Source organism: Zophobas morio, unplaced genomic scaffold (assembly GCF_036711695.1).
Source record: "Zophobas morio isolate AGI-343-1 ecotype UQ-CSIRO unplaced genomic scaffold, CSIRO_AGI_Zmor_V1 ptg000011l, whole genome shotgun sequence".
Lineage (NCBI taxonomy): Eukaryota > Metazoa > Arthropoda > Insecta > Coleoptera > Tenebrionidae > Zophobas > Zophobas morio.
Genome location: NW_026972116.1, coordinates 25441738 through 25456450, shown reverse-complemented (window position 1 = coordinate 25456450; position 14713 = coordinate 25441738). Strand labels below are relative to the sequence as shown.

The 14713-nt window shown below is 25.9% G+C and overlaps 1 protein-coding gene across 1 annotated transcript; it reads left to right on the top strand.

Moving 5' to 3' along the window:
- Positions 1–361: 361 nt before the first annotated feature.
- LOC135126594 (serine protease snake-like) lies at positions 362–7397 on the top strand. The gene is made up of 6 exons (XM_064052624.1): positions 362–466; positions 514–714; positions 763–905; positions 6608–6720; positions 6775–7126; positions 7179–7397. The coding sequence occupies exons 1-6, from the start codon at positions 394–396 to the stop codon at positions 7347–7349; spliced, it is 1053 nt and encodes a 350-aa protein (XP_063908694.1). The 5' UTR covers positions 362–393; the 3' UTR covers positions 7350–7397.
- Positions 7398–14713: the final 7316 nt, after the last annotated feature.

Below are 14713 nucleotides of genomic sequence, written 5' to 3'. Positions count from 1 at the left end.
GGCCAGAAAACATGGTAAGGTCTTTGTTCAAGCGTGGGCTTAAATAATTGTTTTTGCAGAAGTTTATCGTCAAATGCCGTTTCAGGTGGACGAAACGGATGATTTACGTCCTGCTATTTCGCTAGATTTGCATAACTCGAACGGTGGTTATTTATGAATTGTGTAAGGAAAATGCTAAAGGTGTTCCAGTGCGAGATCTAAATTTGGAGACTAATGTTGCGATTAAAATAACCACCTCGGAATTCGTTCTAAAACACTGATAAATATTGAATTCCCGAAGGTCAGGCGAAAGACCCGAGGTTCTCAAACTGGTCCGGGTTATTCCAGTGTAGATTCCCTCGCATGTTCAATTGCAGTTAAATACAGCTACTTGTTAGTTTTTATCACTACAAGATGAAGTGTGTAGCTGTGTGTGTTTTCGCACTATTTCAAGTCGTACGTTCTGCCACAAGCCAAACAAGCCAAAGTAAGTAAGAAATATCTCAAATGAACACTAAAATTAAACATTTTTAGATGATATTTGCACCCTACGTGATACAAACTCTACAGGAAAATGCACACTGTTCACAAACTGTGCACCAGCTATTGAAAATTTACGAAAGGGAGTTAATTATCCCCAGATATGTCGTTTCGAAGGTCAACAACCCGTAGTCTGTTGTCCAAATAATGAAAACAAAGCAGACAGTGATAAACATGAAAGAATGAGTCAAAAAAGTAAAACTCCAGCTCTCTGTGAACAAATTTCTGTTATCGATTTTTCAGAATGCAAGGAATATTCGAATGTACACGAAGAAATTATACCTCCGGTGGCTCCTGCAACAGAGACTATAAGAATAAGACGGTGTGGACTTGAAAAAATTTCACTAATTCCTGAAAGCTTGCAGACAGACGAATTTCCCTTTATGGTAGATTAATTGTTTTTCATATTCAAGTTATATATTTCTATTTATTTCTTCCAGAGCGTTAGCTAAGGAAGTACTGTAATCGAGTCTATCGGCTAACGTTTCAATGTTTCGATTTTTAAGTTTTTGAATTCTTTCATTTTTCGGTTTCTCGATTTTTGGTTTTTCGGGTAAAAACCTCAATTTTTCAATTTTTTGAATTTTTGATATTTCGACTATTTGATTATTCAATTTTTCGATGTTTCAATTTTGGAAATTTTCAATTGTTCGATTTTTCAATTTTTTTCTCCATTTTTAAATTTTTCGATATTTTAGTTTTGGAAGTTTTCAATATTTTGGTTCTTTAATTTTTCGATTTCTCTATTGTTTACTTTTTCGATATTTAAATATCTCGATTTTTAAGTCTCAGTTTTTCAGTTTTTCAATTTTTCGACTGTTTTGACGTTTTGATTTCTGAAGGGGTCAATTTTTCGATATTTTAAATTTTATTTTTTTTTTTTAATTTTAAAAATTTCAATTTCCTGATTATTTTAATTTTCAGCTCTTCAAGATTTATTATTATTTCAATTTTTCCAATATTTAAATTATCGATTTAGATTTCGCAATTTTTCGTCATTTCAGTTTTGGAATTTTTCGATCTTTTCCTAAATTTTAGATTTTAGTATATTCTATTTCTAGATTTCTCTATCTCTCCTCTGTTTCTCAGTTTCTCAATTTTCGAGTTTTGAATTTTTTTATTTTTCAGTTTCTTGAGTTTTCAATTTTTGATTTTTTGATGTTTCGATTTCTTTACATTTCGGTTCCGTGCTTTTTAAAATTTTTGGAATTTTCGGTTTTTAGATTTCCCCACTTTTCAAGTTTTCGTTTCTCAATTTTTCCAGCATTTAAATTTTGAAAATTCAAACATTTGGATATTTGAATTTTCCGAAATTTTAACTTTTCGATTTTTCAATCGCTCAATCTCTCAATTTTTCGACATTTCGGATTTCGAGTTTTTCACTTTTTCGATTTTTAAAATTATCGATTTTTCGATTTTTAAATTTTTTATTTTTCAATTTCTTGATTTTCAAATGTTTCAGTTTTTCGATTTGTAAAATTTTCCGATTTATCACTTTCTCGACTTATCGAATATTTTAATTTTTAATTTTTCAGTTTTACGATTTATCAGTGCTTCAACTCTTCAATTTTTCGATTTCCAAATTTTTCGATTTTTTGATTTCTACATTTCCCATTTTTTAATTTCCCGAGATTTTAATGTTTCGATTTTTCAGGTTCCCAATTTTGCAATTCTTCGGTTTTTCGACTTTTGGTTTTTCAGGTTTTTGATTTTTCGGGTTTTCGATTTTTCAATATTTCGATTACCCAATTTTTCGTCGTTTCAGTGTTGAAATGCTTCAATTCGAATTCTCAATTTCTGTTTTTTGATCTTTTTCTACATATTTTAATTTTTAATTTTGTTAAATTATGGATTCTTCCATTTCTCGATTTCTCGATTTCCGAGATCTTTTATTTTTCAGTTTTTTGAGTTTTCAATTTTTCGATTTCTTTACAACTCGGTTTTACGGTTTAGAAATTGTTCGACATTTTTATTTTTCAAGTTTTCGATTTCCAAATTTTTCGATTTTTTGATTACTAAATTTTCCATTTTTTAATTTCCCGACTTTTTAATGTTTCGATTTTTCAGGTTCTCAATTCTGCAATTCTTCGGTTTTTCGACTTTTAGTTTTTCACGTTTTTGATTTTTCGATTTTTCGATTTTTCAATATTTCGATTACCCAATTTTTCATCGTTTCAGTGTTGAAATGCTTCAATTCGAATTCTCAATTTCTGTTTTTTGATCTTTTTCTACATATTTTAATTTTTAATTTTTTTAAATTATAGATTCCTCCATTTCTCGATTTCTCGATTTCTGAGATCTTTTATTTTTCAGTTTTTTGAGTTTTCAATTTTTCGATTTCTTTACAACTCGGTTTTACGGTTTAAAAATTGTTCGACATTTTTATTTTTCAAGTTTTCGATTTCGCACTTTTTCAGATTTTTTTTTCCCAAAATTGGGAATTTTTGAATTGCTGGATTTTTCACTTTTTCGTTATTTTGATTTTTGGATATTTCGATTGTTCGATCTTCCCATTATTCAATGTTTTGATTTTTCCATTTTTCGATTTTTAAATCTTGGATTTTCAAATTTTTCGGTTTTTCAATTTGTCGACTGTTTAATTTATCGATTTTTCAATTTTTTATTTTTTTAAATTTTAGATTTCTTGATTTCTCGTTTTCTCAATTCCTGAATTTTTTGATTTTTCAATTCTTCGATACTTCTGTTTTTCAATTTTTGATTTTTTAGTTTTCTGAATTTTCTATTTTTCAGTCTTTTACAACTCGGTTTTTGATTTTAAAAATTTTTCGATTTTCAGATTTTTCCAGTTTTCGATTACTCAATTTTTCAGCATTTCAGTTTCTGGACTTTTGAATTTTCTCAAATTTTAATTTTTCTTTATCTTTCGATTTTTCAACTTTTCGAATTTCGCTTTTTCCTTTTTTAAATTTTTCGATTTGTAAAATCGTTAATTTTTTGATTTTTAATTTTTAATTTCTTTTTATCTTCAAATCTTTAACTTTTTCGATTTGTATTTTTTTTCTATTTCTCACTTTCTCGAATTTTTGTTTTAAATTTTCGAATTTTTCCATTTTAAACTCGACTATTTTTCAATTTTGATCTATTCTAATTTCTCAATGTAATCGATTTTCCACTTTTCGGATTTTCGATTTTTCGATTTTCCTATTATTCATTGTTTTGATTTTTCAATTTTGCCATTTTTAAATCTTGGATTTTTGGATTTTTCAATTTTTCGACTCATTAATTTATCGATATTTTAATTTTTGAATTATTTAAATTTTAGTTTTTTTGATTTCTGGATTTCTCTATTTTTTAATTTTTGATTTTTCAGTTTTTTAAGAATTCAATCGTCGATTTTTTTGTTACTTTGATTTATTTATAACTTAGTTTTGTGATTTTTTAAATTTTTCGACTTTTCAATTTTTAGATATTTTCAGACATGTCAAGTTTTCGATTTCAACTTCCAGCATTTCAATTTTGAGAATTTCAATTCTGGATTTCTGAATTTTTCGCATTTCCATTTTTCGTTTTTTCAATTTTTCGAATTGAAAGTTTTTGATTTTTCGATTTTTAATTTTTTTAATTTTTCAATTTTTCATTTAATTCCGTTTATCGGAATTTTCAATTTTAAATTTTTCTATTTTTCAATTTTTAACTTTTCGATTTTGACTTATTTCGATTTCTAAATATTTCGATTTTCCAACTTGTCGATTTTTCGATTTCTCGATTGCTCAATCTTTTCCTGTTTCGATTTTTGATTTCCATTTTTCGACTTTTTGGCTTTTTGATTTTTCGATTTCCCAATTTTTCGTCATTTCAGTTATGGAATTTTTCAATTTCTCGATTTTTCTGTTTTCGATTATCCAATTTTCCAAATTTTCAATTTTTGCGATTGTTTAAATTTTGATTTTTCCACTTTTCCATTTTACAATTTTTGGATTTTTAAATCTTACATTATTGATTTTTCAGTTTTTCGATTTTTAATTTTTTTGATTTCTCACTTTCTCGATTTATCTATTTTTTTAATTATACATTTTCAATTTTTCGATTCGATTCGATTTAAATTTCTTCGACTTTTCGATTAATACATTTCTTGATTTTTCACGTTTTCTATTTCGCAATTTTTAAGCATTTCAATTTTGGAAATTTTTTAATTATTGGATTTTTCAGTTCATCGTTATTTTGATTTTTCAATTTTTTGGTTGTTAAAACTTAGATTTTTCAATTTTTCGATTTTTCAATTTCTCAACTTTTTAATTTATCCAATTTTTAGAATTTTTTTAATTTTGATTTTTAATTTTTTTGAGTTTTCAATTATTGATTTCTATATTTCTATTTTACATTTATTTACTTTTCAAGTTTTCGATTTCCCAATTTTTCAGGATTTAAATTTTGGGAATTTCAAGTTCTGGATTTTTTAATTTTCTAAAATTTTAATTTTTCGATTACTCGATCTTTTGATTTTCCGGCTTTTCCCATTTCAATTTTTCGTTTTTCAATTTTTCAATTTTTAAATTCTTTGACTCCATTTTTAATTTTTATCATTGTCAAATTTTTCGGTTTTTCGATTTGTAAAATTTTTTGATTTCTCACTTTTTCGACTTGAGGATTTTTTTTAATTTAAATTTTTCAATTTTTCCATTTTAAACAAGTCGATATTTCGATTTGGACCTATTTTGATTTCTCAATATTTCGAACTTTTTCCACTTTTCGAATTTTCGATTTTTCTATTTTCCAATTATTCACCGTGAATGTTTTGATTTTTCAATTCTGGGATTTTTATATCTTGGATTTTTGAATTTTTGAATTAATCGTTATTTTAATTTTTCAATTGATATTTAAATTTTAGATTTTTTGATTTCTCGATTTCTCGATTCCTCGATGTTTTGATTTTTCAATTCTTCGACATTTCTATTTCTTAATTTTTCGAATTTTTAAATTTTTGACTTTTCAGTTTTTTAAGATTTTAATTTTCGACGTTTTGATATTTCGATTTATTTACAACCTAGTTTACTAATTTTTAAAATTTTTTGACTTTTCAATTTTTAGACTTCTTTTTTCAAGTTTTCGAATTCTCAACTGTCAGCATTTAAATTTTGAGAATTTCTATTTTTGAATTTCTGAATTTTTCAAAATTTGAATGTTTCGGGTGCTCGATGTTTCGCTTTTTCGACGTTTCGGATTTCGAGTTTTCGTTTTTCAATTTTTCGATTTTAAATTTGTTAATTTTTTTGATTTCTCACTTTCTCAAATTGTTGAATTTTTAAATTTTTGACTTTTTCAATTATTAACTTTTCAATTTAGACTTATTTATGATTTTTATGATTTTCGATTTTTCGACTTTTTGACTTTTGATTTTTCGATTTACCAATTTGTCCTTATTTCAGTTGTGGAATTTTTCAATTTCTCGATTTTTCTGTTTTTCGATTATCCAATTTTCCAGGTTTCCAATTTTTGCTATTGTTTCAACTTTGATTTTTTTTAGAATTTTTCGATTTTTGAATTTTCAGTTTTTCGATTTATTAATGTTTCGATTTCTTTATATTTCGGTTGTGGTTTTGAAAATTTTTCAACTTTTCGATTTTTAGATTTCTCCACTTTTCAAGTTCTCGATTTCTCAATTTTCAGCGTCTAATTTTGGGAATTTCAATTCCTGGACTTTTGAATTTTCCGAAATTTCAACTTTTAAATTTTTTGGATTTCGATTTTTCGTTTGTCAATTGGTCGATTTTTAAAATTTTTGATTTTTTGACTTTTCGATTGTAAATCTTATACTTTGGAATTTTCAATTCTTCCATTTTTTGGTGTTTCGTTTCCTCGCTTTTACAGTTTTTCAATTGTTTAATTTTTGCGATATTTTAATTTGTCAATCTTTTAAATTTTAGATTTATCGATTTCTCGATTTCTCGTTTTTTTTTCAGTTCTTCGATATTTCTATTTTTCAATTTTTGGAATTCCTAAATTTTTGATATTTCAGTTTTTTTGTTTTCAATTTTCTTGATTTTTCAAATTTCGATTTTACAAGTTTTCAATTTTTCGATTTTTAAATTTTTTTTCGACCAATTTTTCTTATTAACTTTCATTCCAGGCACTCATAGGTTATGGGAATGACGCGTCTGACTACGAATGGTTATCAACGGGTGTTTTAATCAGCGAGCAACACGTTTTAACTACTGCAACTTTTCTAAGCAATCCTTCACTGTTCGTAATTATTAATTAGAAAAAAATGTTCTTCTCTAAAATAGTTTTTTCTAGTGGACCACCCACCGTTGTGGCTCTAAATTCCAATAAAATATCAAACCCCGAAACTCAAAACGTGTTCAAAGTACTAGAACTTATACCACATCCAGAGTACACCAAAAAATCTCTTACAAACGATCTAGCAGTTTTAAAATTAGAAAAACCAGTCAAGCTCGATAGAAAAATTTTCCCAGCATGTCTGAACACCGGACTTAAAACCCGCATCGTGTCTGTTGGTTGGGAAAACTATGGTAATCAACTAGACTTGGTTAAAGAATTTGCTTTCTTATGTAACCACAACCCAAATAATAATTCCAAAGAAATCTGTGTGGATTACGGTACTCGACCTCCCTACGATAAGTCCAAAGTAATGAAATTTATAATTTTTTTATTTTGGTTTATTTTATGAAAAATTTCAGGAACTTTCAGGCAAAGTTCTCTTAGCGGTCGACAATGATGTCTACTGTATGCACGATTTGGTGGGAATTACGAGTCACTACTGGAGAAGATCAGTCAAAACGAAAATGCAATTTGTAAATGTTTCAGAACACGTGGACTGGATTGAGCAAACAGTGTGGCCACAATTGTAACATCGATGCAATGATTTTTATTAAAAGTAATTAAAATGGAATTTCGAATGTGTTTTTGCTTTCTTAATCTTCCAATTTGTGTTTAATAGTTATTATATCGCGATTTAACAATGTCATTTTAAAGAGTCGGGATATTTAGCTAAAAATATTTCTCATTATTTGGTTATATTTTTCAAGTCTGATGCACCACAACACTCCCCACAAAAAAGTAAAAAGTGCGCTTTACCTCATTTTCGAGTGTCTCTTATTATGCCACAAAAGTAACTTTTCTCAATTTTCCAACATTTCTGTTTTGGAAGTTGTCATACTTTTTCAGTTTTTTCACTTTTCTATTTTCAATTTTTTGATTTTACAATTTCTCGATTTATCGATTTTTGATTTTCCCATTTCTCGATTTCTCGACTTTTGAATGTTTCGATTTTTCAGTTTTCAATTCTTCGATTTTTCGATTTTTGAGTTATCAGGTTTTGAATTTTTTAACTTTTCGATTTTCGAAAACTTCGATATTTAAGTTTTCGATGTTTAAATTTTGGATTCTTTTAGTCTTTCTATTCTTCAATTTTTCGGATATTTTTATTTTGCGATGTTTCGATATTTTGATTCTTCAATCTTTCGATTTTTCGACTTCCCGATTTTTCAATTTCTCGAATTTTCGAATTTTAGATTTTTGAATTTTTGCCCGTTTTGATTTATTGATCTTCCAATTTTTCGACTTCTCGATTTTAGATTTTTCGTTTTTCAATTTTATTTTTAATTTTTCAATTTTTCAGTTTTTAACTTTTTGATTTTTTGATTTTGACCTATTTCGAGTTCTCAATTTTTTATTTTTCAATTTCTCGACTTTTCAATTTCTTGATTTTTCGATGATTTGATATATTGATTCCTTTATATCTGGACGTTTCAGTTTTTAAATTTTTCGATGGTTCCATTTCTCGTTTTTTCCATGTTTCGACTTTTCGGTTTTTCCATTTTTTTATTTTCCAGTCTTTGGATATTTCAACTTTTCAATATTTCTATTGCCCAAATTTTCGTCATTTCAGTTTTGTAATTTTTCAATTTCTCGATAATTTAATTTTTCAATTTTTCGAATTTTTAAATATTAAATTTTTCAGTTTTTTGTTGTTTTGATTCATTGATATTCCAATTTTTCGACTTCTCGATTTCAGATTTTCCGATTTTTCAATTTTTCGATTCAGAAAATTTTTAATTTTTTGATTTTTCAATTCTTCGGTATTAAAATTTTTCAATTTTTCAGTTTTTGATTTTTCAATTTTTCAATTTGTCGATTTATCGAGATTCCGATGTTTCGATATTTTGGTTGTTCAATTTCTCGATTTTTGAATTTTTCATATATTTTTTTTTAATTTAAAATTTTTCAATTTTTCAGTTTTTGATTTTTCAATTTTTCAATTTGTCGATTTATCGAGATTCCGATGTTTCGATATTTTGGTTGTACAATTTTTCGATTTTTGAATTTTTCATATTATCAATTTTTTTTTTAATTTCAAATTTTTCAATTTTTCAGTTTTTGATTTTTCAATTTTTCAGTTTTTGATTTTTCAATTTTTCAATTTGTCGATTTATCGAGATTCCGATGTTTCGATATTTTGGTTGTTCAATTTCTCGATTTTTGAATTTTTCATATTATCAATTTTTTTTTAATTTCAAATTTTTCAATGTTTCGATTTTTAACTTTCAGATTTTTTGATTTTGGTATATTTTTGATGTTTTAATCTCGACTATATGATTTTAGTTTTTTATTATTTTGATTTACCGCTGTTCTGATTTTTCGACTTCTCGATTTTAGATTTTTTGATTTTTCAATTTATCGATTTCTCGATTTACTGAGATTGCGATGTTTTCATATTTTGATCGTTCAATTTCTCCATTACTGGACTTTTCATTGACATTTTTTTTTAATTCCAAGTTTTTCAATTTTTAACTTCCCGACTTTTGTAGATTTTGATTTTTTAGTTTTTCAATTTTTCGGTTTTTTGACGTATCAATTTTTCGATATTTTAAATTTTCAAATTTTCGAATTTTTGAATCTTTAGATTTGTCAATTTTTCGGTATTAAAATTTTTCGATTTTTCAGTTTTTGATTTTTCATTTTTTCAATTTTTCGGTATTAAAATTTTTCGATTTTTCAGTTTTTGATTTTTCATTTTTTCAATTTTTCGAATTTTTCAATTTTTCAGTTTTTTTTTTCGATATATCGAGATTTCGATGTTTCCATATCTTGATAGTTCAATTTCTCAATTTTTGGATTTTTCGTCTTATCATTTTTTTGAATTTCAAATTTTTCAATTTTTCAATTTTTTACTTTTCGATTTTTTCATTTTGGCCAATTTCGAGTTCTCAATTTACTGATTTTTCAACTTCTCGATTTTTCAGTTTTTCAATTATTCGATTTTTCGATATTTCAATTTTTCGAATTTTTAAATTTATCGATTTTTCAGTTTTTGATTTTTCAATTTTTCATTTTCTCGATTTATCGAGATTCCGATGTTTCGGTATTTTGATCGTTCAATTTCTCGATTTTTGAATTTTTCGCTATATCATTTTTTTTAATCTCAAATTTTTCAATTTTTTATTTTTTGCCTTTTTGATTTTTTGATTTTGGCTTATTTCGAGCTTTCAATTTATTGATTTTTAAATTTTTTCAATATTTTAAATTTTAGATTTTTCAGTTTTTTGTTGATTTATTGATCCTTCGATTTTTCGACTTTTCGATTTTAGTTTTTAAAATTTTTCCATTTCTCAATTTTTCAGTTTTTTGTTGTTTTGATTTTTCAATTTTTCGATTCAGAAAATTTAAATTTTTTGACTTTTCATTGTTCGATATTAAAATTTTTCAATTTTTCAGTTTTTGATTTTTACAATTTTTCAATTTGTCGATTTATCGAGATTCCGATGTTTCAATATGTTGACCGTCAATTTCTCGATTTTTGAATTTTTCATATTATCAATTTTTTTTAATTTGGAATTTCTCAGTTTTTCAATTTTTCGATTCAAAAAATATTTGATTTTTCAGTTTTTAATTTTTAAATTTTTCGATTTCTCGATTTATTGAGATTTCGATGTTTTCATATTTTGATCGTTCAATTTCTCGATTACTGAATTTTTTATTGACATTTTATTTCAAATTTTTCTAACTTCACGACTTTTCGAGATTTCGATTTTTTAGTTTTTCAATTTTTCGGTTTGACGTATCGATTTTTAGATATTTTAATTTTTCAATTTTTCGAATTTTTGAATTTTTAGATTTTTCAATATTTCGGTTTAAAAATTTTTCGATTTTTCAGTTTTGATGTTTCGTTTTTTCAATTTTTCGAATTTTTAAATTTATCGATTTTTCAGTTTTTGATTTTTCAATTCTTCATTTTCTCGATTTGTCGAGATTCCGATGTTTCGGTATTTTGATCGTTCAATTTCACGATTTTTGAATTTTTCGTTTTAACATTTTCTTTAATTTCAAATTTTTTAATTTTTTATTTTTAACTTTTCGATTTTTTGATTTGGACTTATTTCGAGCTTTCACTTTATCGATTTTTCAATTTGTTCAATATTTTAAATTTTAGATTTTTCAGTTTTTTGTTGATTTATTGATCCTCCAATTTTTCGACTCCTCGATTTTAGTTTTTTAAATTTTTCCGTTGCTCCATTTTTCGATTTTTCAGTTTTTGATTTTTCCATTTATCGATTTCTCGTTTTCTCCAGATTCCGTTGTTTCGATATTTTGATCGTTCAATTTCTCCATTTTGATTTTTTCGTACTATTATGATTTTTTTTTAATTTCAAATTTTTCACTTTTTCAATTCTGAACTTTCCGATTTTTTGATTTTGCCTATTTCGAGTTCTTTTTTTTTTGATTTTTCAACTTCTCGAATTTTTGATTTCTCGATTTCACAATGTTTCCGTTTTTGAATGTTTCCATTTCTCGATTTTTCGATTTTTTGGTTTTCCAATTTTTCCATGTTTCGATTTTTCAATATTTTGATTTCCCAATTTTTCGTCATTAGAGTTTTGTAATTATTCAAGTTCCCGATTTCTCAGTCTTCCAATTATTCAATTTTTCGATTTTTCAAAATTTGCGATGGTTTAAATGCTGGAATTTTGATTTCTCAATTTCTCCCTTTTTTGGATTTTTCGAATATTTGATGTTCGATTTCTCGATTTTTCAATTTTTCTACATTTTAATTTCCCAATTATTAAAATTTTGGATTTTTTCAATTCTCGTGTTCTGATTTTCTTTATTTTTTTGTTCTTCGATTTTTCAATTTTTCAATTTTTAACTTTTCAATTTTTTGATTTTGGCCAATTTCGAGTTCTCAATTTACTGATTTTTCAACTTCTCGATTTTTCGGTTTTTCAATTTTTAGATTTTTTGATGGATCGATTTTTCGATTTTTTGATATTTCAATTTTTCGAATTTTTAAATTTATCGATTTTTCAGTTTCCGTTTTTTCAATTTTTCATTTTCTCAAGTTATCGAGATTCGGATGTTTCGGTATTTTGATCGTTCAATTTCTCGATTTTTGAATTCACGTTTTATCATTTTTTTTTTATTTCAAATTTTTTTATTTATTTTTTTTATTTTTTAACTTTCTGATTTTTTGATTTTGGCTTATTTCGAGCTTCCAATTTATTGATTTTTAAAATTTTTCAATATTTTAAATTTTAGATTTTTCAGTTTTTTGTTGATTTATTGATCCTCCGAATTTTCGACTTCTTGATTTTAGTTTTTTAAATTTTTCCATTGCTCCATTTTTCGATTTTTCAGTATTTGACTTTTCAATTTTTGGATTTCTCGTTTTATCGAGATTCCGTTGTTCCGATATTTTGATCGTTCAATTTCTCCATTTTGAATTTTTCGTATTATGAATTTCTTTAATTTCAAATTTTTCAATTTTTAACTTTCCGATTTTTTTATTTTTGCCTATTTCGAGTTCTCTATTTTTTGATTTTTCAAGTTCTCGAATTTTTGATTTCTTGATTTCACGATGTTTCCGTTTTTGAATGTTTCGATTTCTCGATTTTTCGATTTTTTGCTTTTCCAATTTTTCCATGTTTCGATTTTTCAATATTTTGATTTCCCAATTTTTAGTCATTAGAGTTTTGTAATTATTCAAGTTCCCGATTATTCAATTTTTCGATTTTTCAATATTTACGATGGTTTAAATGCTGGAATTTTGATTTCTCAATTTCTCCCTTTTTTGGATTTTCGAATATCTGATGTTCGATTTCTCGATTTTTCAATTTTTCTACATTTTAATTTCCCAATTATTAAAATTTTGGATTTTTTCAATTCTCGTTTTCTGATTTTCCTTATTTTTTTGTTCTTCGATTTTTCAATTTTTCAATTTTTAACTTTTCAATTTTTTGATTTTGGCCAATTTCGAGTTCTCAATTTACTGATTTTTCAACTTCTCGATTTTTCGGTTTTTCGATTTTTAGATTTTTTGATAGATCGATTTTTCGATTTTTTTGCTATTTCAATTTTTCGAAGTTTTAAATTTATCCATTTTTCACTTTACGATTATGCAATTTTTCATTTTCTCGATTTATCGAGAATACGATATTTCGGTATTTTCATCGTTCAATTTCTCGATTTTTGGATTTTTCGTTTTATCATTTTTTTTAATTTCAAATTTTCCAATTTTTTTATTTTTAACTTTCTGATTTTTTGATTTTGGCTTATTTCGAACTTCCAATTTATTGATTTTTAAATTTTTTCAATATTTTAAATTTTAGATTTTTCAGTTTTTTGTTGATTTATTGATCCTCCGATTTTTCGACTTCTCGATTTTAGTTTTTAAAATTTTTCCATTACTCCATCTTTCGATTTTTCAGTTTTTGACTTTTCAATTTTTCGATTTCTTGTTTTATCGAGATTCCGTTGTTTCGATATTCTGATCGTTCAATTTCTTCATTTTGAATTTTTCGCATTATGATTTTTTTAATTACAAATTTTTCAATATTAAAAATTTGTCTATTTCGAGTTCTCTATTTTGATTTTTCAACTTCTCGATTTCACGATGTTTCCGATTTTTAATGTTTCCGTTTCTCGGTTTATCAATTTTTTGGTTTTCCAATTTTTCCATGTTTCAATTTTTCAATATTTTGATTTCCCAATTTTTCGTCATTAGAGCTTTGTAGTTATTCAAGTTCCCGATTTCTCAGTTTTCCGATTATTCAATTTTTCGATTTCTCAATATTTGCGATGGTTTACATGCTGGAATTTTGATTTCTCAATTTCTCCCTTTTTTGGATTTTTCGAATATTCAATTTTGCAATTTTCCGATTATTTGATAATTTGATTTCTGGATTTTTCAATTTTTCTACATTTTAATTTCCCAATTATTAAAATTTTGGATTTTTTCAATTCTCATTTTCTGATTTTCTTTATTTTTTGTTCTTACATTTTTCAATTTTTCGAATTTTTGAATTTTAAAATTTCAGTTTGTTGAATTTTCACTTTTTCGATGTTTTGATGTTCGACTTCTTTACTACTTTGTTTTGCATTTCGACATTTCGATTTTCAGTTTTGGGAATTTTTCAGGTACCGTATTTTTCAATTTTTCCATTTTTTAAATTTTAGGTTTTTTGAGATCTTGCGATTTTTCGATATTTCAATTTTTTTTTTTGATAAAAATAGGATTGAGCAAACCGTGTGGCCACAAATTTACCTATCTAAAATGGAGTTTTTCTTTTATCTGTTTTTGCTTTCTTAATCTTCAAATTTGTATTTAATAATAATAATAATAATGTCATTTTAAAAACCGGGGTTATTTTGCTGAAAAATATTGCCCATTATTCGCTCATTTTGTATTCACCACAACACTCCCCACAAAAAAGCAAAAAGCGCGCTTTCCGTCATTTTCGAGTGCCTTTTTTATGCCACTAAAGTAAATAAAAGATGGTAAACTTGCTAAAAAAATCCCACTTTCTGCGCCACGTCATATCCACTAGGGGATAAAAGTACGTTTTCCAGAGTGCCGTCAGACACAAATTGAATATGACCTAGTAAAAGTTCAGCTCCTCACATAAAGTGTGCGTTTGAAAAAGTGGCGGCAAATTCGAACGAGGTCATAAATTCGCTAAACGCTTCAGAATACAAACGATTTAGGCAAACAACAGGGATTGTCTAACACACTCCATTTCTTTGATATGGCACCATTTCCTTCCATTAGTCGAACGTCTATTCACTTTACAAATCACGCGATGTGCTGAAGTTGATAAATAGGCACTCAATTCCAGCCGGAATGCCCTAAAACTAATTAATTCCAATATTACTGTCAATAAAAAACCTCATAGCCCAACCCGTACGCATCCCACTTTCTGATATTAAAATATTGATTACG